The 18,568-nt window shown below is 50.2% G+C and overlaps 1 protein-coding gene across 12 annotated transcripts in view; it reads right to left on the bottom strand.

Moving 5' to 3' along the window:
* Window positions 1–18,568, bottom strand: part of TCF7L2 (transcription factor 7 like 2) — a 188,428-nt gene that overhangs the window by 63,786 nt on the left and 106,074 nt on the right. For 5 of the 12 annotated variants that reach the window (XM_014455291.2, XM_023753365.1, XM_006088140.3 and 2 more), the window contains exon 4: window positions 10,244–10,384. The exons of the other annotated variants lie outside the window; for them this stretch is intronic. In XM_014455291.2, the coding sequence (XP_014310777.1) occupies window positions 10,244–10,384 (141 nt within the window). The remainder of the gene's footprint in view (window positions 1–10,243; window positions 10,385–18,568) is intronic. 12 annotated transcript variants of the gene reach the window in all.

The raw sequence follows: 18,568 nt of genomic DNA, 5'->3' as shown, positions 1-18,568 counted from the left end.
CATCAGGAGTGGAATGCAGCAGACAGGACCACACACTGTGCAGCTATATGCTCTATGCTCAGTCCTCACACCCACGCGCACAAAAGACATACCATTAATAAGTACAAAAAAATGTGCGTTTCCTCCCAGAGCCATCTTGTGCATACCCCGCCCATCACTGGCACCCACCGTGAACATTACTTGATTCTAAGTTCATGGGGGGATGGGGGAAGGGGGGGGACAAAAGCTCCCTAGCATGTGCCCATCGAAAGCTCACTCTCCAAAATGAACTTTCCTCTTTCGAGTCCTGTTTTCATCATTCTAACAAACGGTCAAAAAAAATTTCCCCCTTAATTTGCGGGATCCAAGCAATTTTTACTGTGGGTGGTAACAAGGGCTTAGCTGTTTCTAATTATTGAAAAAACAAAACCACACACACAAAACAAAACAAAACAAAAATCGAGGCTGCCAATTGCTGAGAGACTCAGAAAGCCACAGCTTCCGGTAATAAAGATTCTTCTCCCCAGCTGTCATAAGCGGATCTGGGGAGCATCTGGGTGTCAGCTCAGCGCGCCCCCGTGAGTGCGGCGAGCTGGACCGTCCGCAGGTGAAGGACAGAGGGTGGCAGTGCAGTGGGGAGAGGGGGGCCCCCTGGCTTTGCAAACACAGGAAGACCCTGCCTTCCCATCCCAGCTCTAAGCAATTATTCTCAGTGGAACCAAGGACAAAAACATTTTTTAAAAATTTTGTGCCACACTTTTCTTCTCTTTAAAAATAGGGGGGAACGGTTGCTACCTGCAGGGAGGATGAAATGAGTTAATATAAGAAAACTACTTTGACCGGAACTGGCACTTAGAAAGCACTCAACGTGACCACTAGCTTATTTAGATGGAACGTTATAATAATATTAAGTATTTCTCTCATGGAGTAGCTGTAAGGATGAAACAAGAAGAGGAAAAACGGAACCCAAAGCCTGAAGGGCATTTTTACTAAACCACACCCCCACAGGACCAGGGATGGTGTTCATGCTTCTGTCCTCCCACACCACAGATGAGTGCAAAGATACCCACTGAGAACTAGCATGTCAGTAAGGGCTAATGTGGACAGATGTTTACCGGGTTCCACGTAGACCATCTGCCTTCTGTACCTTAACTCACTGAAATCACCCAATAAAGGAAGGAAAGTGGGTACGAAAATGTCCCTGTTTGTAGAAGGACAAACTTTGCCGTGATAGGTTCGAATTCATGGAATCTTGACCCCATGCAATAACCATATCCCAGTGCCAAAGCCACATTCTCTCTTCTTCTGAGGTAAGATAGGTCATGCCCAGCTTGCAAGAATTGTGACCTTCATGGAATCTGAAAGAGGGAATAACAAATATACTCCTTTTTATGGAGAGAAAAACTATTGAGATAACCGTCCTATTAAAAGACCCCAGAGCAGGAGACCAACATTGAAGAAGGAGAGAGGGCATTTCTTTTGTCGAACTTGGACCTCAAGTTCAACGAAGCAGCCCTAGTCTACTCAACACGAAAAAGAATCCGGTACAATCTTCCACTGTCCGACCTCTGCTTTCGCCTCACCCCCCATCCCCCCTTGTGAATCATTCCCAGAGGGGGGGCCGTCCAGACAGTCATTTTTGTTAATGGAATTTTAAGCCCATCGGTTTTCAGCTGAGAGGATGAGCTGTGTTTTTCTAAAGCTATCAATCTTTCCTGTGTTTTTCTAACACAAATATTTAGTGCTTTCATCTCGTAGTGCCCTAACATGCAATCTGTCACCCAAATAAGAAAAAGGGAAAAAAAAACCTTCTCACATGGGTGTTTGTAGAATGACACCACGTTTCGGACGTCAATCAGACAAATGGCGAGGACTTTCCGAGGGGGCTGACCACGCGCATGGCCCTCCAGAGGCGTATTCCAGAGTGAAGGCGCCAGGCCCCGTGGTCACACTGGCTCTCCTTGTGAAAATCCCGCCAGCCCGGCTTGTAAAGCACCCCTAGCATTTCCAGCAGGATGCACAAAAGCAACTTGTTTCTAGGCTGTTTGTTCCTCTTGCTTTGCCCTCGGATCCATGCTTGTGTTGCTTTGTTGACTATGTAATTTTTTTTTTCATGAAAACTATTCTGCTTCCACCTGGAGGACATTCCCCTCCAACCTGTGGCCACACAATAACAGTTTCTTATCAGCAAAACTCACGCCTCCTCTCGGCTAAATCGCAGATGCCCTGACTCTCCCCCACCCAGAGATTCCTTCAGCCTGGGGAGCAGGGGGAGCTGGGGTAGAGGCAGGCAAGTTGGGTTACTTTTGTAGAAGGCGATGTTAGATGTCGGGAGGCCAGAAGAAGAGCCATGCCTGTGTTTCTGGGTGTTGCCTTCCTCTGTCTGTCTCCCCTACAGTGTCTGCTTTCTGCCCTCGGTCCCTGCTCCCACTTCTCAACGGGCTGCAAGGGCAAGTGTCAGGTAATTACAAAGGCGGGAATTAGGTTACACAGGAATTCACACGGGTGTGACTGCCTCTACTTTCCCCGGCCAAGTCCACAGCGGGGCCATCGTCTATGGCTCAGCCAAGTGTGACCCTGAGCTGGGGACCTCTGAGGTTGCCCTCCTCTGCTCACTACTCGCACTTCCCTGCACTTCACTTTCCCTAAGGAGTTGCACGCTCTCAACCACAGTGGGTGACACTCGGCCTGGCCTCCCCGTGCAGGTAGCAGCTTGTTCCAGAACCTGATTGGGGGTGTGGTTTTCACCTAAGTCATGGGGCATCTGGGGACAGCCTGGGAGAACTCCGCTGGGCCAACAGAATCTACAGAGAATGCACCATCCTCATTTGACACGTGATGCCCAAACCTTGATGGTCTGCAAAGACATCTGGGCAAGAATAATGAAAATAATTCAAAGCAGAAGATTCCAGAAGTCGTTTTGTTTCGCTCTGCTGCCTATACGGTTAGCAATAACATATTTCTCTCGCTAATTATATTTCCCTTTGGCCACGGTCAGAATTAGCTAGAATTCTCCTAAATCCACAAAGTGGCCCAGAGCATTCTCTGGCAAGAACAGCGGGCGGGCAAGAACAGCCAGTGCCAAAAAAGTACAAAATCCAACCGAGACCTGTCAATCACTAGCAGGCCGGCAACAGCAGGCCCCCGGCTCCAGCCCCTCCGCTGGAGAAAGTGTGGAGGAGAGCGGGCAGACCCAGGTCATCAACAGGGAGAAGTTAGCCTCTGCGTGAAAGAGACGAATCGAGTTAACACTGCCCTTCAAACAGCAAAAATGACAAATAAAACCCATCCCTCCCGTGGCTGCAGAGGGATAGCATGAGGGTGTGTAGAGGGTGATGTGTCCTGATGGGCACAGCGATCATTGGAATTGATGCGAAAGTTCATAGAAGTGTAGACCAAAAGAAAAAGTCCATTTGCTGTACGATGCATTTTAAAATATCATCTTTCTAAAGTCCCATATCTCAAAAGAAACCTGGTTCCCAGATACCTTCCCCCCAAAAAAATCCAAACCGAACCACAACAAACAAATCAGGGACACAGACAAGTAGATAATAAGTACAAATCCGAAAAACAGACATTTGCAAGGGACCCAACCAAGCAAGAATGCAGTGAAGAAAGGCCCCTATAAAATCTGGAGCTAGGCGTCCACACCCAGACACTGCTGACCCTCCCAGATACGAGGAAACAGAGGAAATGCGCAGCCCCCTGCCCCAGGACCTGCGTGTATCTCTGAAGCCAGTAAAAGGTGCCCTAAGCCAGCCTGCACCCCTCGCACCTCCGCCCAGCTTTCTCGTGCATCCCTGTGAAAGGCGAGAAGAAAAGAAACTTGTCCGGAGACAGGGTTGTGGACGACCAACAGGATCTCCTTCCGGCTGGTCACACATTCCTTGCACCTTCTGGTGGAGTGGCTGCTCGTTTCCCAGGAGGAGTGGGCCTGTCACCTGCCCCCCTGATCCCGGGTGAACCACCAGGCCTGCCAGGCACCCAGCAGGCAGGAGCCAGGCCGGGCAAGGGGTGATTGAGAGCTTCCGTGATCCCTCTGACCCCAACTCCAGCTCAAGTTCAACCCAACACCACCTCCCGCCAGCTCTGTTTTCCTAAGCAGCGAGAGGCCACCGCCAGGGCACGGGCTGCGACCCCAAGGGGCTCAGGCAAGGCTGGGCGGACCAGGTGACCAGAGGGGTTGGGAAATGAACCGAGGCGGCAACTGAGTCCTCTGGTCACCCCGATTCCTTCCCATCTCCCTTCACTCTCACTTCTCCTTTCTCTGGTGTTTAGTTCCTTCCTTATCCCCACCCTCCCTGGTCGGAAGGAACTGACTTTTCCGAAACAGAAACTTTCACTCTGAGAACAAATGGGCCTCACTTAGATTTTCCCAGAGGAAAAAAAAATGTTCTCTCCCGCCGCACTGGCGGCCCAGCTGACCGGGAGCACGTGGGTGAGCACCGTGGGGTGGCGAGCCCCGGAGACGTGCGTGAGTGCATGGCAGGCACACGGGCCCCAGGAGTTTGTAACAAAGGCATCGGAAAGGCTCCAAGGCTGTACAAAGGCCACCTCCTTCCTCATTTCCAGCTTCAGGAGAGGAGGCCAGCCACCGGCTGGGCAAGGACAGAAAAGAAGGCCAGAACGGGACCCGCTCTCCCGCCTCGCTCCCCTCAAAACACGGTTTGTCACTGTTGCATTTTTCACGCAAACAGGTGTGAAATGGACTTTCAGAGATATTTTGGAGAAAGTTGGAAACATATGGAGTAAAGAATAAAAGGGGATACAGCTCCTAGTATCCCCTTTTGGTTCACAAGCAGTGGCTGATGAATGAATTCCTTTCGAATAAAGGAGAGGAAGACTGGCCTGGTAAGGAAGGAGACAAACCCGGATCGCCCACTCTGCGTACTTGACAATCATTTCCCTTAATAAACACAAGTAAACTAAGTCCTGGAGTCTGAGCTGAACTCGGGCTTCTCTCTGGTCCCAAATTCCAAGCATTTGCCCCCCCTGGCATGGAAGACACTGATAACAGGAGAGTCCTCTGCGGAACAGAGATATGGCGAGGCGGAGGGAGACAGGCCGCCTGCCTACCGATAACGAGAGCATCCACTCCTGCCCTTCAAGGACTGGCCACGTGTTTTGACTCGGGGGGCCCCCGGAAGGACGAAAAAGTCTGAAGGCTAATTTAAACTCACGCTGGCCACAGTCTAGCCCATTGAAAACTGACCTGTCACATCACAGAATGACCAAAGGGGAGCCCCCAAAACAACAAACGCGCGGGTGACAGCATGTCACGCGTCCAAGGCCCAAGTCTTCTCTGTTAATGACCTTTGTCACACCGGATGCAAAGAAAACATGTGACTCACCAAGAATCGAGAAAAGGGAGGTGGTCACAGAGATAAGAGCTGTGAGACAGCCCATGGCGGCTGGGTGGATGTCAGGCGGCCCAAGAGGCGTGGACCCAGGGCGAGAGGACACGCCACCCACCCCATGGATGGAGCTCCTCCGCGGATCTCCACGCACGCAGTCTGCACTTCCTACCTCCTGCACCAGCTTCTCAGGGTGGAAGGAAAGTGGAAGAAGCGAGAGGAACAGCAGACACAGAGTTCGGTCCAAGGAATGGCACACGACAGGGGCAACAGGACCCAGAGTGACCCTCTCCCGCTCTGGGACTGTTCCCCCAGTGCAGAGTGCAGGACAAGCTGTGTCCATCACGTAGGGGGCGCCGATCGGCAGCGGGAGCTACAGCCTGGTCACGATGCCCTGGGACTGGGACTTCGCCAAGGTGCTGGAAGTTCCAAGTTGGGCACCAAGATACCCATTTACAGTTCTGCAGTGAATTGGCGGAGGAAACTCAGGCACTCATTTATGACTCCAACAAAGAAGCTGTGCAAAGAGAGAATGAGAGAGAGGAGAAATAAAATAATATGGGTGGTCCCATAGCCATCCCACTCCAAGAGTGAACTTGGGGGAGGGCTGAGTTGCAGGCCCGCCTGCACAGATGGACCAGGGCTAAGCCGCGGTATGTAGATCACGTGGGCATTCTGCAGCGTCCGGGTCATTCTGTCTTCATCATTTTCAACTTGCACCCTCTCCCACGAGAGATGCACCGTAATAGTGAGACTCGAGAAGTGGTCTGTTTGCTCCCGGGCGATGACCAAGCAGAGTGAGGGCCGCCCCCTTCTAGAATGGTCAACCCTTAGAGGTTTTACAAAGTCTTTGGGGCAGACCTAGGAAAGTGTATCTATGACTAGCGATGTAATATAAGCAGAAAACAATGTGTATATGCTATGAGCCCACCTATGATTTTTAAAACACATCTTTGAAAAGACTGGAAGTCTGTCAAAATGTGAACGCTGCCTTCCAGAAGTACCTGTGCTGTTTTCTCATCCTGCTTCTCTAGGTAACCAGGACGCCTCGGTGAAGCCCCCACATGTCAGAGCCCTCTGCGCAGTGGACACGGGAGGGGGAGGGCACATTAAACATTTCAGCCTAACGGAACGCTTGCTGGTCCAGAGCTGTAAAGCGGAGATTTATAAAGCCAGTACTTCCCTTCTATGCACTGTGTTGTGAAAACCCAGAGTGTCCATACATAACCTGTACTGAAAAATAGGGTGCCGAGGAAATGAAGCAGCATCTATATTTGTTTCAATGACTAACAAGCAAAAACAAAACTTTGGCCATGATGCCATGCTTTTCAGAAATCAGACATATAATAAGCCACAGATTTATAGGATGTGGTCTAATAAACCGAAGAAAAGTTTCATTTCCTCCCACCAGAACGGTTAACTCCCTGTCTGTGTGACTAGCTTTGCAACGTTAGCAGAAGTCTCTTTTCTCCTTAAATGTATGAGTTGAGAAGTCAATAAGCCAGTACCACCAATAATGTTCCCCCCACTTGAACACACAGGCGCGCGCGCACACGCACACACACACACGCACACACACACTCATGTATCCCTAAACATGGGATACAAATAGCCTCAACACTAGCACAAAGGAGGGTCAACCAAAACCTCAGAAGGGACACGGTGCACCATCTTGCTTATCTCCACAGATTAGGAAAAACGTGTCGGAGGCCCGAAGAGGAAGGAAGCAAGGAGTAAGGGAAGGACTGGGACAAAGAACTTTTTAAAAGATTGTTTGCAAGCATTTCCGTGAAAATGGTATTGACTAAGCAATTACAGGAAAAACACTTGCTTTTTATCTGAATGCATTTATGCCAGGGGTCACACCCTATTATTGTCACTATTAAACTGGTTAATAGCCCCAATGTAATGACTGTACGGCTGGCGTGAACAGGTACGGGAATAGCTAACTAGAAAGAAGTGAGTCATGCTGCCCAGGTGGGTATCGACTTTCTTAGTCATATTTACTCAACTGGTCAACCAACCTTCATTCCCTGGCGGAGAGAACTATAGAGTGAGAATCCAGCTGAACTGCAGGAAAGAAAGGGGAGGGACAGTGAACCTTAAATATGGATGGGGTATAAGGTACCAGAATACGGTACTTGTAGAGCAAAAAATGGGACTTAGTTGTCCTGAAGGAGAAGTTCTGTCCAGCTCCTGAGGAGGCTGGGGGTACTGAACACCAACACCTTCTCCTTTAGCAGGTGGCAGATGGCTGGTGAGGAAGGCTCCAACCACGGGCTACTGCCAGGGTCTGTCACGGCTCTGCCCCTTCGCTGTGTGACCTTAAGCAAGTTGCTTAACCTCCCTGTGGTTCTTCTGCAAAAAGGAATAGTCACTGCATCTCCCTCTCAGTGCTGCTGCCAGGTTGCAAAGACTCAACATAGGCAAACACCTGGACCATAGAAAATGTGTGGTAAACGTCACTGTGATCAGATTTCAAGGGCTCCTCACAGGTCCCCATGAAGCAGGGCAGGTACTCCACTGCCACCCCTTTTTACAGACACGGGGATTGCATCCTGGAGGGTGAAGCGCGTTGCCAACAGAGGGGAGAGGACATTGGGGTTACACCCAGTCCTGCCTCCAACTGAGTGCGGTTTCCATGACACTACCCAGGGCCTCCTCCAGCACATCTGTGCTGTGCTGTGGATGGGATTTCCATACACCACCCCGATTCTCACAGTAGGAAACACTCCAAAGGAGCCATATACATTTCTGGAAAAGCCTGCATGGGAGGCCGGCTACACAACCGAGCTGCCCCAGCAGTGGCCGCCCATCACATAGCCACACTATCTGTGTGCGAGCCCCTAACAATCCTGCGGGTGCTTGTGCCAGACCAGGCACACCAGCTCCTCTGACCAAGCCCCCACTTTACAGGCTTCCTCATTTGAGGCTCAGAACAGCCCCTGTGGGATCCCCCTTCGCTGATGGGGAAACTGAGGCAGAGCAGGAGGGTACCTTGCCAAGTTCACACAGCCCGTGAGTGGTGTCGCCGTGCCTGACCTAGTCACAGTTGGAGATTTAGACCCCAGTCCAGAAGCAGCACGTATTGGCACTCTCCCAGGAGATGCTCCCCCGTCCTAGGGGCAGAGCTGGCGCCAGGGATCTAATCTGTGGGTCAGGCAGAAATCCAGTCTTTCTCTTTCGTTTTCCTCAGACTCTGAATGGGTGTCTGGTTCTCCTTTATCGGCCTCATAACTCCGACCAAAGATTAATGAGTTAGCATTCGCAGGCCCTGCTGGAGGAACAGCTATGGCCTTTTCATCCAGAGTCAGAATGAACCACTGCACTGACTAAAAGACTAGAGGCCCGATGCACGAAATCCATGCAAGAGTAGGCCTTCACAGCCCTGGCTTTGTCCGGAAGGTCGTTCGGATGGTCATTCCGCTGTTTGGCCGTTTGGTTGACTTGCATATTACGCTTTTATTATTATAGATGACCCAGGGAGGGGCTGCTGAGGAAAAGCTTGCATCTGGCCCCAGCTGCTGCACAGAAGGGGGGACCCCCTGCTCTGTCAGACCCAGGCCAATTAAAGGACACGGGCTTACACAGGCACTGGGATCCAGGAAATCCAGGCACAGTCCAGAACATCCTCTGTTTCACGCACACCTGGCCAAAGGGGAAGGGTAAGATAGCAAGATTTCCACAAGATGCCAATCCGTGGCGTGACCAACCAGAGCTAAGACACACGGGAGTGTATAGCATCCTGGGTGCTATGTCAAGTGGAAAGAAAACACGAACCTGAGTAAAGACTTTTAAAGTTTAGACCCATGAATGTTGAGAAAAGAAATGCATCCAAATAATGAAGAGATTATAAACAGGTTAAAAAAAAAAAAAAAAAACAACTATGGGTGCCTACGTTTCTTCTGTATGATTTTCTCCATGTCTCTGCTTCTCTTAAAGGGCTAGGTACTTCTTAAACTAAAACAAGCTTTTAAAGATGACTTAGTCCACCCCTTCTCTCTCCAAAGGCAAGTCACATGGGCACGTGTTAATATGCTCTAGGCCCTTTTCTGTCCTCGGAGCCCTAACATGTAGCACAGCGCTCAGCATACAGCAGGTATACAATAAACGCTTTTTAAAGGCAGAGGGCTTTACGAATTGGCTCTTGATTATTCACTTATCTTTTTTTTTTAAGCTAGCATTAGTACGAAATCATTTGCTGTTTAAGTCTAAAGAGTTAGTTTAAAATTTTCATCTGCATTGACTTTTGCTTTTCTGAAGATGAAAGTGTGCTCTCGATGTTCTTTATTCCTTGGGACCACTAATCCGAAGAGAACTGTCATTGCCGAGCACGGAGCGGCGTGGGGTATTGACGACATATTGAATTATTTAAAAGAAACTGACGATGCGCCCTGTCCTTGGAGAGCCGGGTCTGCGAAGGAAGCTGTGCTCGGCTGCCCGGGAAGGTGGCCCACGGAGGACGGAGCCTTCCTGGGCACCCTGATTCCAAAGGAAAAGCTATGCGTTCGAAGTGACTGATAACAGAGGCGAAGGTTATAACTCCTCTTCCACTGGGAGCTGGAAAGACACCCAGAGACTTATTTCCTGGGGGTCAAGTTTAATGGCATAAGGTGGTTCGCTCTCACAGAAGCTACGCAGGTCACAAAAGCTACGCAGGACACTGGACCGCCGGCCGCCCCCGGGAGCCCCGCCCTCCGCCCTCTTCTGGTAAACTGGCAACTTTATGGCTCTGATACACCCATCAGCGGTCAGTACACCCAGACATCATGGCACCCCACACGACAGTGACCCGGCGGGAAGCTGGGCCGTGGCGGATGGGCCCTGCCCTGGCTGCAGGTAAACTTTGGATGGGCGGGTTCATGTCGAGGCTGGCTCATCTCATACCGTCATTCGGCTCCGCGACCTACCTCCAAACACCAGGGCTCCCCAACCTTTTGTAAGGAGTGGCTCCTCCTCATGTCCCTGAAGACTTGAGTGCTGACAGTGAAGTCTGAGGGGGGGTAGAGGTGCTGACAGTCGTGGCCCTGAGTGCAGCAAGGGAGGGGACACTGCGGCCGGGAAGAAAGGGGAACAGAGTGAGGCTCGGCGGGCGGGGGTGCGGTCACCAGGCATCCGCGGCCCCAGCCTGGCTTTCTACCCTAACCCCACTCCTCTACAGCTCCCCGCGAGGAGGAGCGAACCCAGAGCTCGTCCACCTCCCTGCCATCCAGCCTGGGGACCCCCTCCAGTGGCATCGTAACAGCCTCCTCCATGCAGACTTTGTGGCATCCCTTCCCGCTCCCCCACCTCTGCCCTTTGTTACCCCAAGGCACACGATACCCCAATGCACGCGGCCACACCTGCCTCTGGGCCTCCAGGGAGCCAGCTGGCTAGCCCCTCTCTCACCTCTCTCTCTCTCTCTCTCTCTCTCTCTCTCTGTCTCTCAACTTACCTTACTGAATCTTCTATTAGCATAAACCATGCAGTATTTCTACCCTACAAAAATGCAGTTACATATGGTTCCACCCCTACAGCTATTGGGGATGTCTTAACACCTTTCCCTCTGCCAGGCGGCAATCGTTTCGAGAGAAGCAATGGCACGGACCTCTCCAGTCCCCTCGAAGGTCTGGCAGCTTCCACTTTAGGTGCTCCAAAAGGATGCGCTGCCCCGAATCTCCACCCAGCCGGAGCCCCGGACGCGAGCTGCCTGGGTTCGTTGCCTGTTACTCCGCCAGGGGTGTGCGTGTTCCTCCGCTACACCTCACAGCCACCCTTGAGGTAGGTCCTGTCCCTCTCACTTCACAGAGGAGGAAACTGACTCAGAGACGTTAAGGAGCATGCCCAAGGTCACACAGCTAGTCAACGGCAGAGGGGGAGTACGAACCAGGTCTCAGTCAACTCACAGCGCTGCTGTGTAGACGGGTTTGCCTGTGCAGATGCTGGCTGCTGCTCTCTGGATGGTGTAGAGAACTTAGGGGTGTAGAGGGAGACCTGAGGCCTGAGAAGAGCTCTTTCCCAACAAAGAAGCATCATTCTAATTGGCTTTTCAGAAAGAAAATATCTACGTCTTTTCTGCCCGTTGTAAAGGAGGTACACCTCCCCTGGTCTAGGTTATAAAAGTTTTATGCGAAGGAAGGTCCCATGAACAGATGGCTCACCCTTCTTAATCCCGAGTCACAGAATTCAGAGTGAAGAATATGAGACTGAGCACAAGACCCACTATCTTAGGTTCTGATCGTCACTAAAAAGCACAATGAGCATAGTGGGTACTAAAGACTGGGAGATGGAAAATTGATAGACACGAAGGACAAATCTATACAACAGCAGCCACGGTTCTAGAATCATTGACTTGGCTACCATATTTCCCGATCCTCCCATGGGGAGTATCCAGTTGGAACAAAATCATCCAAAGGCCATGTGAACTCCCCAAACGAGGCGGGGCCACGTCACCTATAAACTGGTGTTCCTCCAGGGCCTTCCACTGGCGGCAGCTGTCCCTGCATCTTGCCTTTGAATGACAGGAGCCCTGAGTTCTGCCCACGGAAGGGCTGCCCACCCCGGAGGTCCCGGTCTCCACAGCACTCCTGTGGCTCATTTGTAAACAGGAACGTGAGTCACCAGGCAAGCATGAGTCCATTCACAGGACTGGCCCCGCTGTACAACTAAGGATCCCATTCTGCCCTGTCACAGCAGTGACTCACCTGCCTGCCTCCCACCACAGGTGACCGGTTTAACCCGCCCATTGTTCCTGGAAGGAACCCAGCAACAGAGAGGTTTCCATCCTTGTCTGCTCGCTTTGTTTCCTAACACAATGCTGAGAGCAAAGGGGCAAGTTCCGGAGGGCAAGTGCCCCAGGAGTTTGGAAAAGACATGCATCTAAGGTTACCACAGACGGGCATCATCTTCATCATCTTCCCATGGCCTCGCGCAGGGCCTGTCCTCCCACAGGGGCTTGTGGCTTAGGAGGGAGTGTCACTCACACACACACACACACACACACACACACACACTCACACACCCCTCTGTACAAGGTCTAGATGCTCTTCATACCAGGAACCTCAGAGCCGAATGAGCAGCTCACTTTCACCAGCCCTGCAGGCGCTGCCCGCCAGCTTTGAGATTTGTGAGAGTCACCTTATTCCCGTCTTATCTTAGGGGCCTACCTGCTTTTCTCTTTACTCTAATTTCCTTATTCATTTCTAAACCTTTTGTAGACTATGAAGTCCTGTAAGCCACTTCAAGTTTGGGGAAGGAAGGGAAGTAGTTGTCTTACGAACAAATTCAAATGTATACACAAACTCACTTTGTGCCATGAACCAGCGGTAGCTCAATCTCCCCTAACAAGTAGAAAACCCTTCGATGGATCCTAAAGGCTAAAAGGCAGACATTGGCTACGTTTTCTGCGCAGCATCTATTTGTGCTTTTTCCCCTAACAGCACACCCTGAGTTATTTAGGAGGTACCACCCCAACTCTCAAAGCCATATAGCTCAAGTGGAGTGGATCCCACCCCCGGCTCCAGGGATGCTCAGTCCAAATGCACTCGGTATATTACAGCCCCTAACCACAGCTACTGGTGGGCAATTGAGGGGGAAGGTAAGAGCTCTCTGGGCTTGAACCTGCCCCCATGCAATGAAGTCAACCTGGAGGAAAGCAGGGCCAATAGCTGGGGGACATGGTGTCCTCAGGTATGAGCACCTGGATCCAGCCATGCCTGAGCCTGCATTAACTGTGCACTTTTCAGTTATGCGTCAACACACTCCTCTAAGCTCAGTATAAGGAACAAGGGGCATCCTACCTGCAGCAGTCTAGTTGCCTTAGTCAGACTGACCTCAATAACCGGCCAACCGCAGTAATGTGGGGAAACTGGGGCCACCCCAGGAAAAGCGAATGAAGGCTCGTGAGTTTCCTGCTCCTGGCCACGGTGAGGGGGTTGCTCCAGGCAGTATACCGGGGTAGGCGTTGGGTACTTTCCGAAATAAGAATGTCTGGGACAGGGGGAGGGAGGCGTTGAGCAGCCACACACCCGCCAGAATGACCACTCGGCCTGCCTCCTCCTCCAGTGCCTCCGCAGCCACGGGCTACACTGACCTGCTTTAAGACGTGGTCTCAAAAAGTAGGGGCCACAAATACTGGTGCTAAGTCTGCTCCTCGCTTCCTCTGGAAGCACTGCCCACTTGTGACAGAGGATTTTAAGACGTGCATCACCTCTGGGGAAGGTGGCATGTCAAGAGAGAGGAAGGCAAGCCCGGCCAGTGTGGCTCAGTGGTTGAGCATCAACCTATGAACCGGGAGGTCACAGTTCAATTCCTGGTAGGGGCACATGCCCAAGTTGCGGGCTGGATCCCTAGTGGTGGTGGGGGGCGGGGGTGCAGGAGGCAGCCGATGATTCTCTCTCATCATTGATGTTTCTCTCGTTTTCACTAGAAGACTCAGCACCTGACGACACGGTGTGTTGACCGGTCCTGGACATGACCACATGGATCAAGAGTGAAGATGTGCCACCAAAAAAATAGCAACAGTGGTGCATTCTACTATTTTGTTTCTTTACGAGCTCACACACCCGCCGCTCAACAGGTGGCTGGGCAATATTCAAATGTTAACAGAATAAAAACCAATGAGCTAGAAAGTACAATTTGCTCTGCCAGGAAAAATAAACAAAAAAGCAAAGAGTATAGAAGAAGGTACTGAAAAGCATTAAAACACACACACACACACCCTAAAAATACTAACGCCTTCAGAGATACAGAAAGACTGTATGAAATAATGTTATTCAGGCCCAATCTAGCCAATAGCTGTGGGCTGTTAGCTAGCCAATAGCTGTGGGCTGTTGGGAGAATTCTGAGCCCACCTCTAAGGCAGAAAGAGGAAGACAAAAGTTTTCAGGTCAATTTTATGTGTCAACTTGACTGGGCCATGTAAAGTCAGACAGTATTCTGAGTGTGTCTGTGCTCCTGGATGAATTCCACATTTACATTGAGAGACTGAATAAAACCCTCAGGTGGATGTGCCTCACCTGATATCTCCCCCAAATAAGGGGGAATTCCTCCTGCCTGGAGTTGAGACATCCGTTTTTCCTGCCTTCAGACTTGAACTTAAACGTTGGCTCTTCCTGGGTCTCGAGCCTGCCAGCCTTTGGACTGGAACCACCCCACTGGTCTCCTGGGTCTGCAGCTCACTGAGCTTGGCACTTGCCAATCTTCATAACAATGCGAGCCAATTCCCGATGGTAAGTAACACACGCGTGCACGCACACACACATGTGCACATGCACATGCACACATATACACACACCCTATTGGTTCTGTTTCTCTGGAGAACCCTGACTGATGCATCTAGGTTGTGTTTTTTAGGTTTTTCCTTCCCCACAGAAAGCGGGGAAGGATTATCTGTGGGTCTGTAAAGTAAGTTAGAATTGCAAAATGGAATGGGCTTTCTAAATCATATAATTGAATGCTTTTGGTTTTTTAAAATCCTTCAATCTAGACATACCCAGAACTTCCCTGGAAAATAACAAACTGAACCCCAGGTTTTAAAGCTAGGAGTTGGGGTTCTATGCATAATATGGAAGAGTTTAATTTTGAAAGCACAGCATCTTTAAAGAAATTGAAAATGCACTTAAGAAAGGGGCATTGGTAAGAGCCATTCCACTAAAAAAGCAAATTAGTAAAATAACAATTTTTGAGAAATTCTTAAGGGGCTAGAATCCTCCTATCTCTTATTATTTACTGACATATACACAAGTATATATAACTGAATATGCAAAATAATAATAATAAGCAACAGCAACCAACCACCCAAGCAAGCCCACATGCGCTCTGTAACCCGGAGAGAGAGTTACGTCTGTACAGATTACGCTCATCTAGTTTAGCTCCATCAGTAATTCTCACCGCTGAAGGTGAGGTAACTTTGATGGCAACTAATTATACTTGAAATATGTTAATGAACAATCTAACGCAGATGCAGAGAAACGGCAATCGAGGCTCCAGACAGGCTGCCATTGTTTCATCTAAGGCAGCGGTTCTCAACCTGTGGGTCGCCAACCTGTGGGTCGAGACCCCCTTGAGGGTCGAACAACCTTTCACAGGGGTTGCCTAAGATCATCGGAAAACACATATATAATTACATATTGTTTTTGTGATTAATCACTATGCTTTAATTATGTTCAATTTGTAATGAAAATACATCCTGCATATCGGATATTTACATTACGATTCATAACAGTAGCAAAATTTACAGTTATGAAGTAGCAACAAAAATAATTTTATGGTTGGGGGTCACCACAACATGAGGAACTGTATTAAAGGGATGTGGCGTTAGGAAGGTTGAGAACCACTGATCTCAGGCAAGCCCACTTCTTCCCCAAACCCGGACACAATCATTGACAAGGCAAATGTACATGATATTTGCTTTCAGGATTATTGTTAAAAATGTGAGCGCGGGTGAGTGGCCAGGTGAGAGTCTGTGCATGGGTCCTGAGTGTGCACACGTGTGCCCAAGGCGTCCATGCAAAGGTAGGTGGTGTCATCAAGTATGGAAGGGCCCACAGTCGGGAATGGCAAGTGCCACCTCACATACAACACCTCACTCTTCCCTGACCCGTGACAATGTCACTCAGTCACCCCACTCAGAGCCGGCATCAGGGGGCACAGAATCCCCATCCCGGCACTGAAGGGATGTAGAACTACCTTGGCCCTCAAGGACCTCACCTTAGTGATAAAGAGACCAGGATCCAAATGGAAAGCAACACAGAATGAACAGAGCCGTGTTGCCTTTTACAAAGCACAGCTCCCGTCTTCTCAGCCTCATCACAGAAACAGATGGGGGTTGGGGGGGACGACGACGACTCAGTGTCACTGCCACCTCCCATTAACTAGCTTTATGCCCTGTATCTCTGGGGCTCAGGTAGTCATGACACGTGAGGACACCGGCTGCTGGGTGCCTCTAAGGTCCTGCAGGGCGAGCAGAACACACAGCGAGGGACTCATTGTACTAGGTCCTCGCTCGCATTCAGTGCAGACCCAACGCACCTCCATGTACAGACATGGCCATGGCATAACAGGAGGCACGTTTACTGAAGAAAGCTACATGCAGGGAGAAGGACATGCGCTCGAAAAGTTTTCTTTATCGGACGAACGCTCTACACGGCCAAGGAAAAATATCTCAGGGATAGGTGTCACAACAGGAGTTGGCAGCATCATTTAAAAATATTGAGAAACAGAAAATAAAACATACTATTTTCATTACAGTGTCATAAACAACAAAGGAAAGTAGGTACACAACAGTTTCTAAAGGGTTTGTGATAAATGGGGGGGCGGGGGGAGTCATTTGGGTAATTCTGAATAAAGGAGATGCTTTTACTTTGTACCTGATAGCAACACTAATTTAACTCTTGAAGTGAAGTTGAAGGCCCAGGCTTCACTGGGAGGCAGTGTCTAACCTCAGCATTATCCAGGTGGGAAACTCGGCAAGGCGTGCAGGGAATGAATGGAGTTCTTTAACAGCCGTGGCTGGAACGCTCAATGAAGTCCATTCTAGGGCCGCCTGGCTCGCGGGACACCAGTGCCACCAGCAGACCAGACGGCCAGTGCGCCTCTCCCTCCGGTTCCTCCGATGAGGTTCAGACGGACCTCAGCAGCGGAAAGCGAAGCTTCTCCCGGAACCTCCTTACCCGCCGTCTGCACCTGGAGCTGAGGGTCCTGGCCCTTCGCGCGTTCTCGGGATAAGCAAAACGCCAGCGGGCCCGGGGAAAACATGTGCTCATCGAGTTACTTTGAAAGACCAGGACTGAGTCACAGTTTCAGGCAATAAATATAAGCCCATCTGCTGTCACCAGCCAGACTGCCATGGGAGAGCGAGAGGCAACAGCGTGGGTTCGAGAAGTGCAGGCTGCAGACAGCGCTGGGAATGCAGCTCCTGGAGTAAAGGGAACACTGTGCTCTCTAGAAGGTTCCAGCTACACGGAAGTTCCTTCTCGCAGCAGGCCTTTGGGAAGGAGTGTGGAGCCGAGCTGAGCCACCGTGGACCACGAACAAAACCGCGTGGAATCCAGGGGGCCAAGGGCAGAGTCTGATTGGGCCTGGGAAGCCGACCTGGCAATCTTTGGAAATCAATGCCATCACCTACATAAAGACAGTGGGCAGCCCAACGGGGCTGAGAGGCAGGGGCAGGGTGTGTCTGCGGTGAGGTTACCGGCAGGAAAAGTACAGAGCTTTGCTCCGAACAAGAAAGCAGGGCTGATAACCAGCACCCTCCTCCCCTATCGACGGAGACCAGATGTTTGAAAATGCAAATAACAGGTTTCTAGAACAACCCTGGAATTTCTCTGGGAGATGTTTTCGTAATTCACATCTTGTTAGCCACGGGAGCCCCAATGACACGTCTTCTTTTCCCATTTCTACTAACCGGTGATTAGCATTAGCTAATAACATACTATTCGCTGCTATTATGTGTCCTGACAACATCACACTCCAGAGGGTCTTCATGGTGTAATAACTGAATCACTGTGCAAATGAGGACTAATTTATGAGAAAATGTTATTTAAAGCTTCTCTGGTGGTTTTTAAAAATAAACCATTATTGGTTGAAATGCACTAATTGCACAGAAACTTATTAAATTGAAATAGTTTGAAGAAAGCTTGTTTTGAAAGGAGGGATCACATTGGAAGGCCATAAAGGACATAAATATTCAAAACCAGTGGATTCCCACAGGCACGACCAATCCTGACACCTCATTCCTATTCTCTCTAACACTCACCAGCTCCATTCACTAACATCCCTGGTTCCAAAATGACACTCGCCCCCAATGTGTCATCTCCAGAAGGAATCACGCTGCTGCCAATCGGAGAACTTAAGCAGCCACCTCTGTTGTCATTGGGCACGGGCCTCGGGCAATCCTAACGGGTCCTGCCCGGACTCTGGTGACGTGGCAGAAGGCAGGGGAGACACAGCCGGGCCAGCTGCTCTGAAATGAATTCTCCCAGTACTCTGGTATTTGGGGTTTCTCGGCTTAAAAGGGGGAGTTAGACCGAATGAAGGGATAAGGGCTCCGGGAATAAAGAACCCCTGTGCCACCCAACACTATCTCCTGCCATCCCAAACATGTATATCTTTGTTAGTAAAAATCAGGTGGAAGAGAGCCTTCAAAGAGAAGAAACAATTGTGTGTATGTGTGTGTGTGTGTGTGTGTGTGTAAGGTGACAGCACACACCATCTCATTCCTACGTTTGACAGGACACACATGACTGGAGGGGTCA

This window comes from Myotis lucifugus, unplaced genomic scaffold, assembly GCF_000147115.1.
Source record: "Myotis lucifugus unplaced genomic scaffold, Myoluc2.0 scaffold_44, whole genome shotgun sequence".
In the NCBI taxonomy this organism is placed as follows: Eukaryota; Metazoa; Chordata; class Mammalia; order Chiroptera; family Vespertilionidae; genus Myotis; species Myotis lucifugus.
This window is presented reverse-complemented; position numbering and strand designations above follow the sequence as displayed.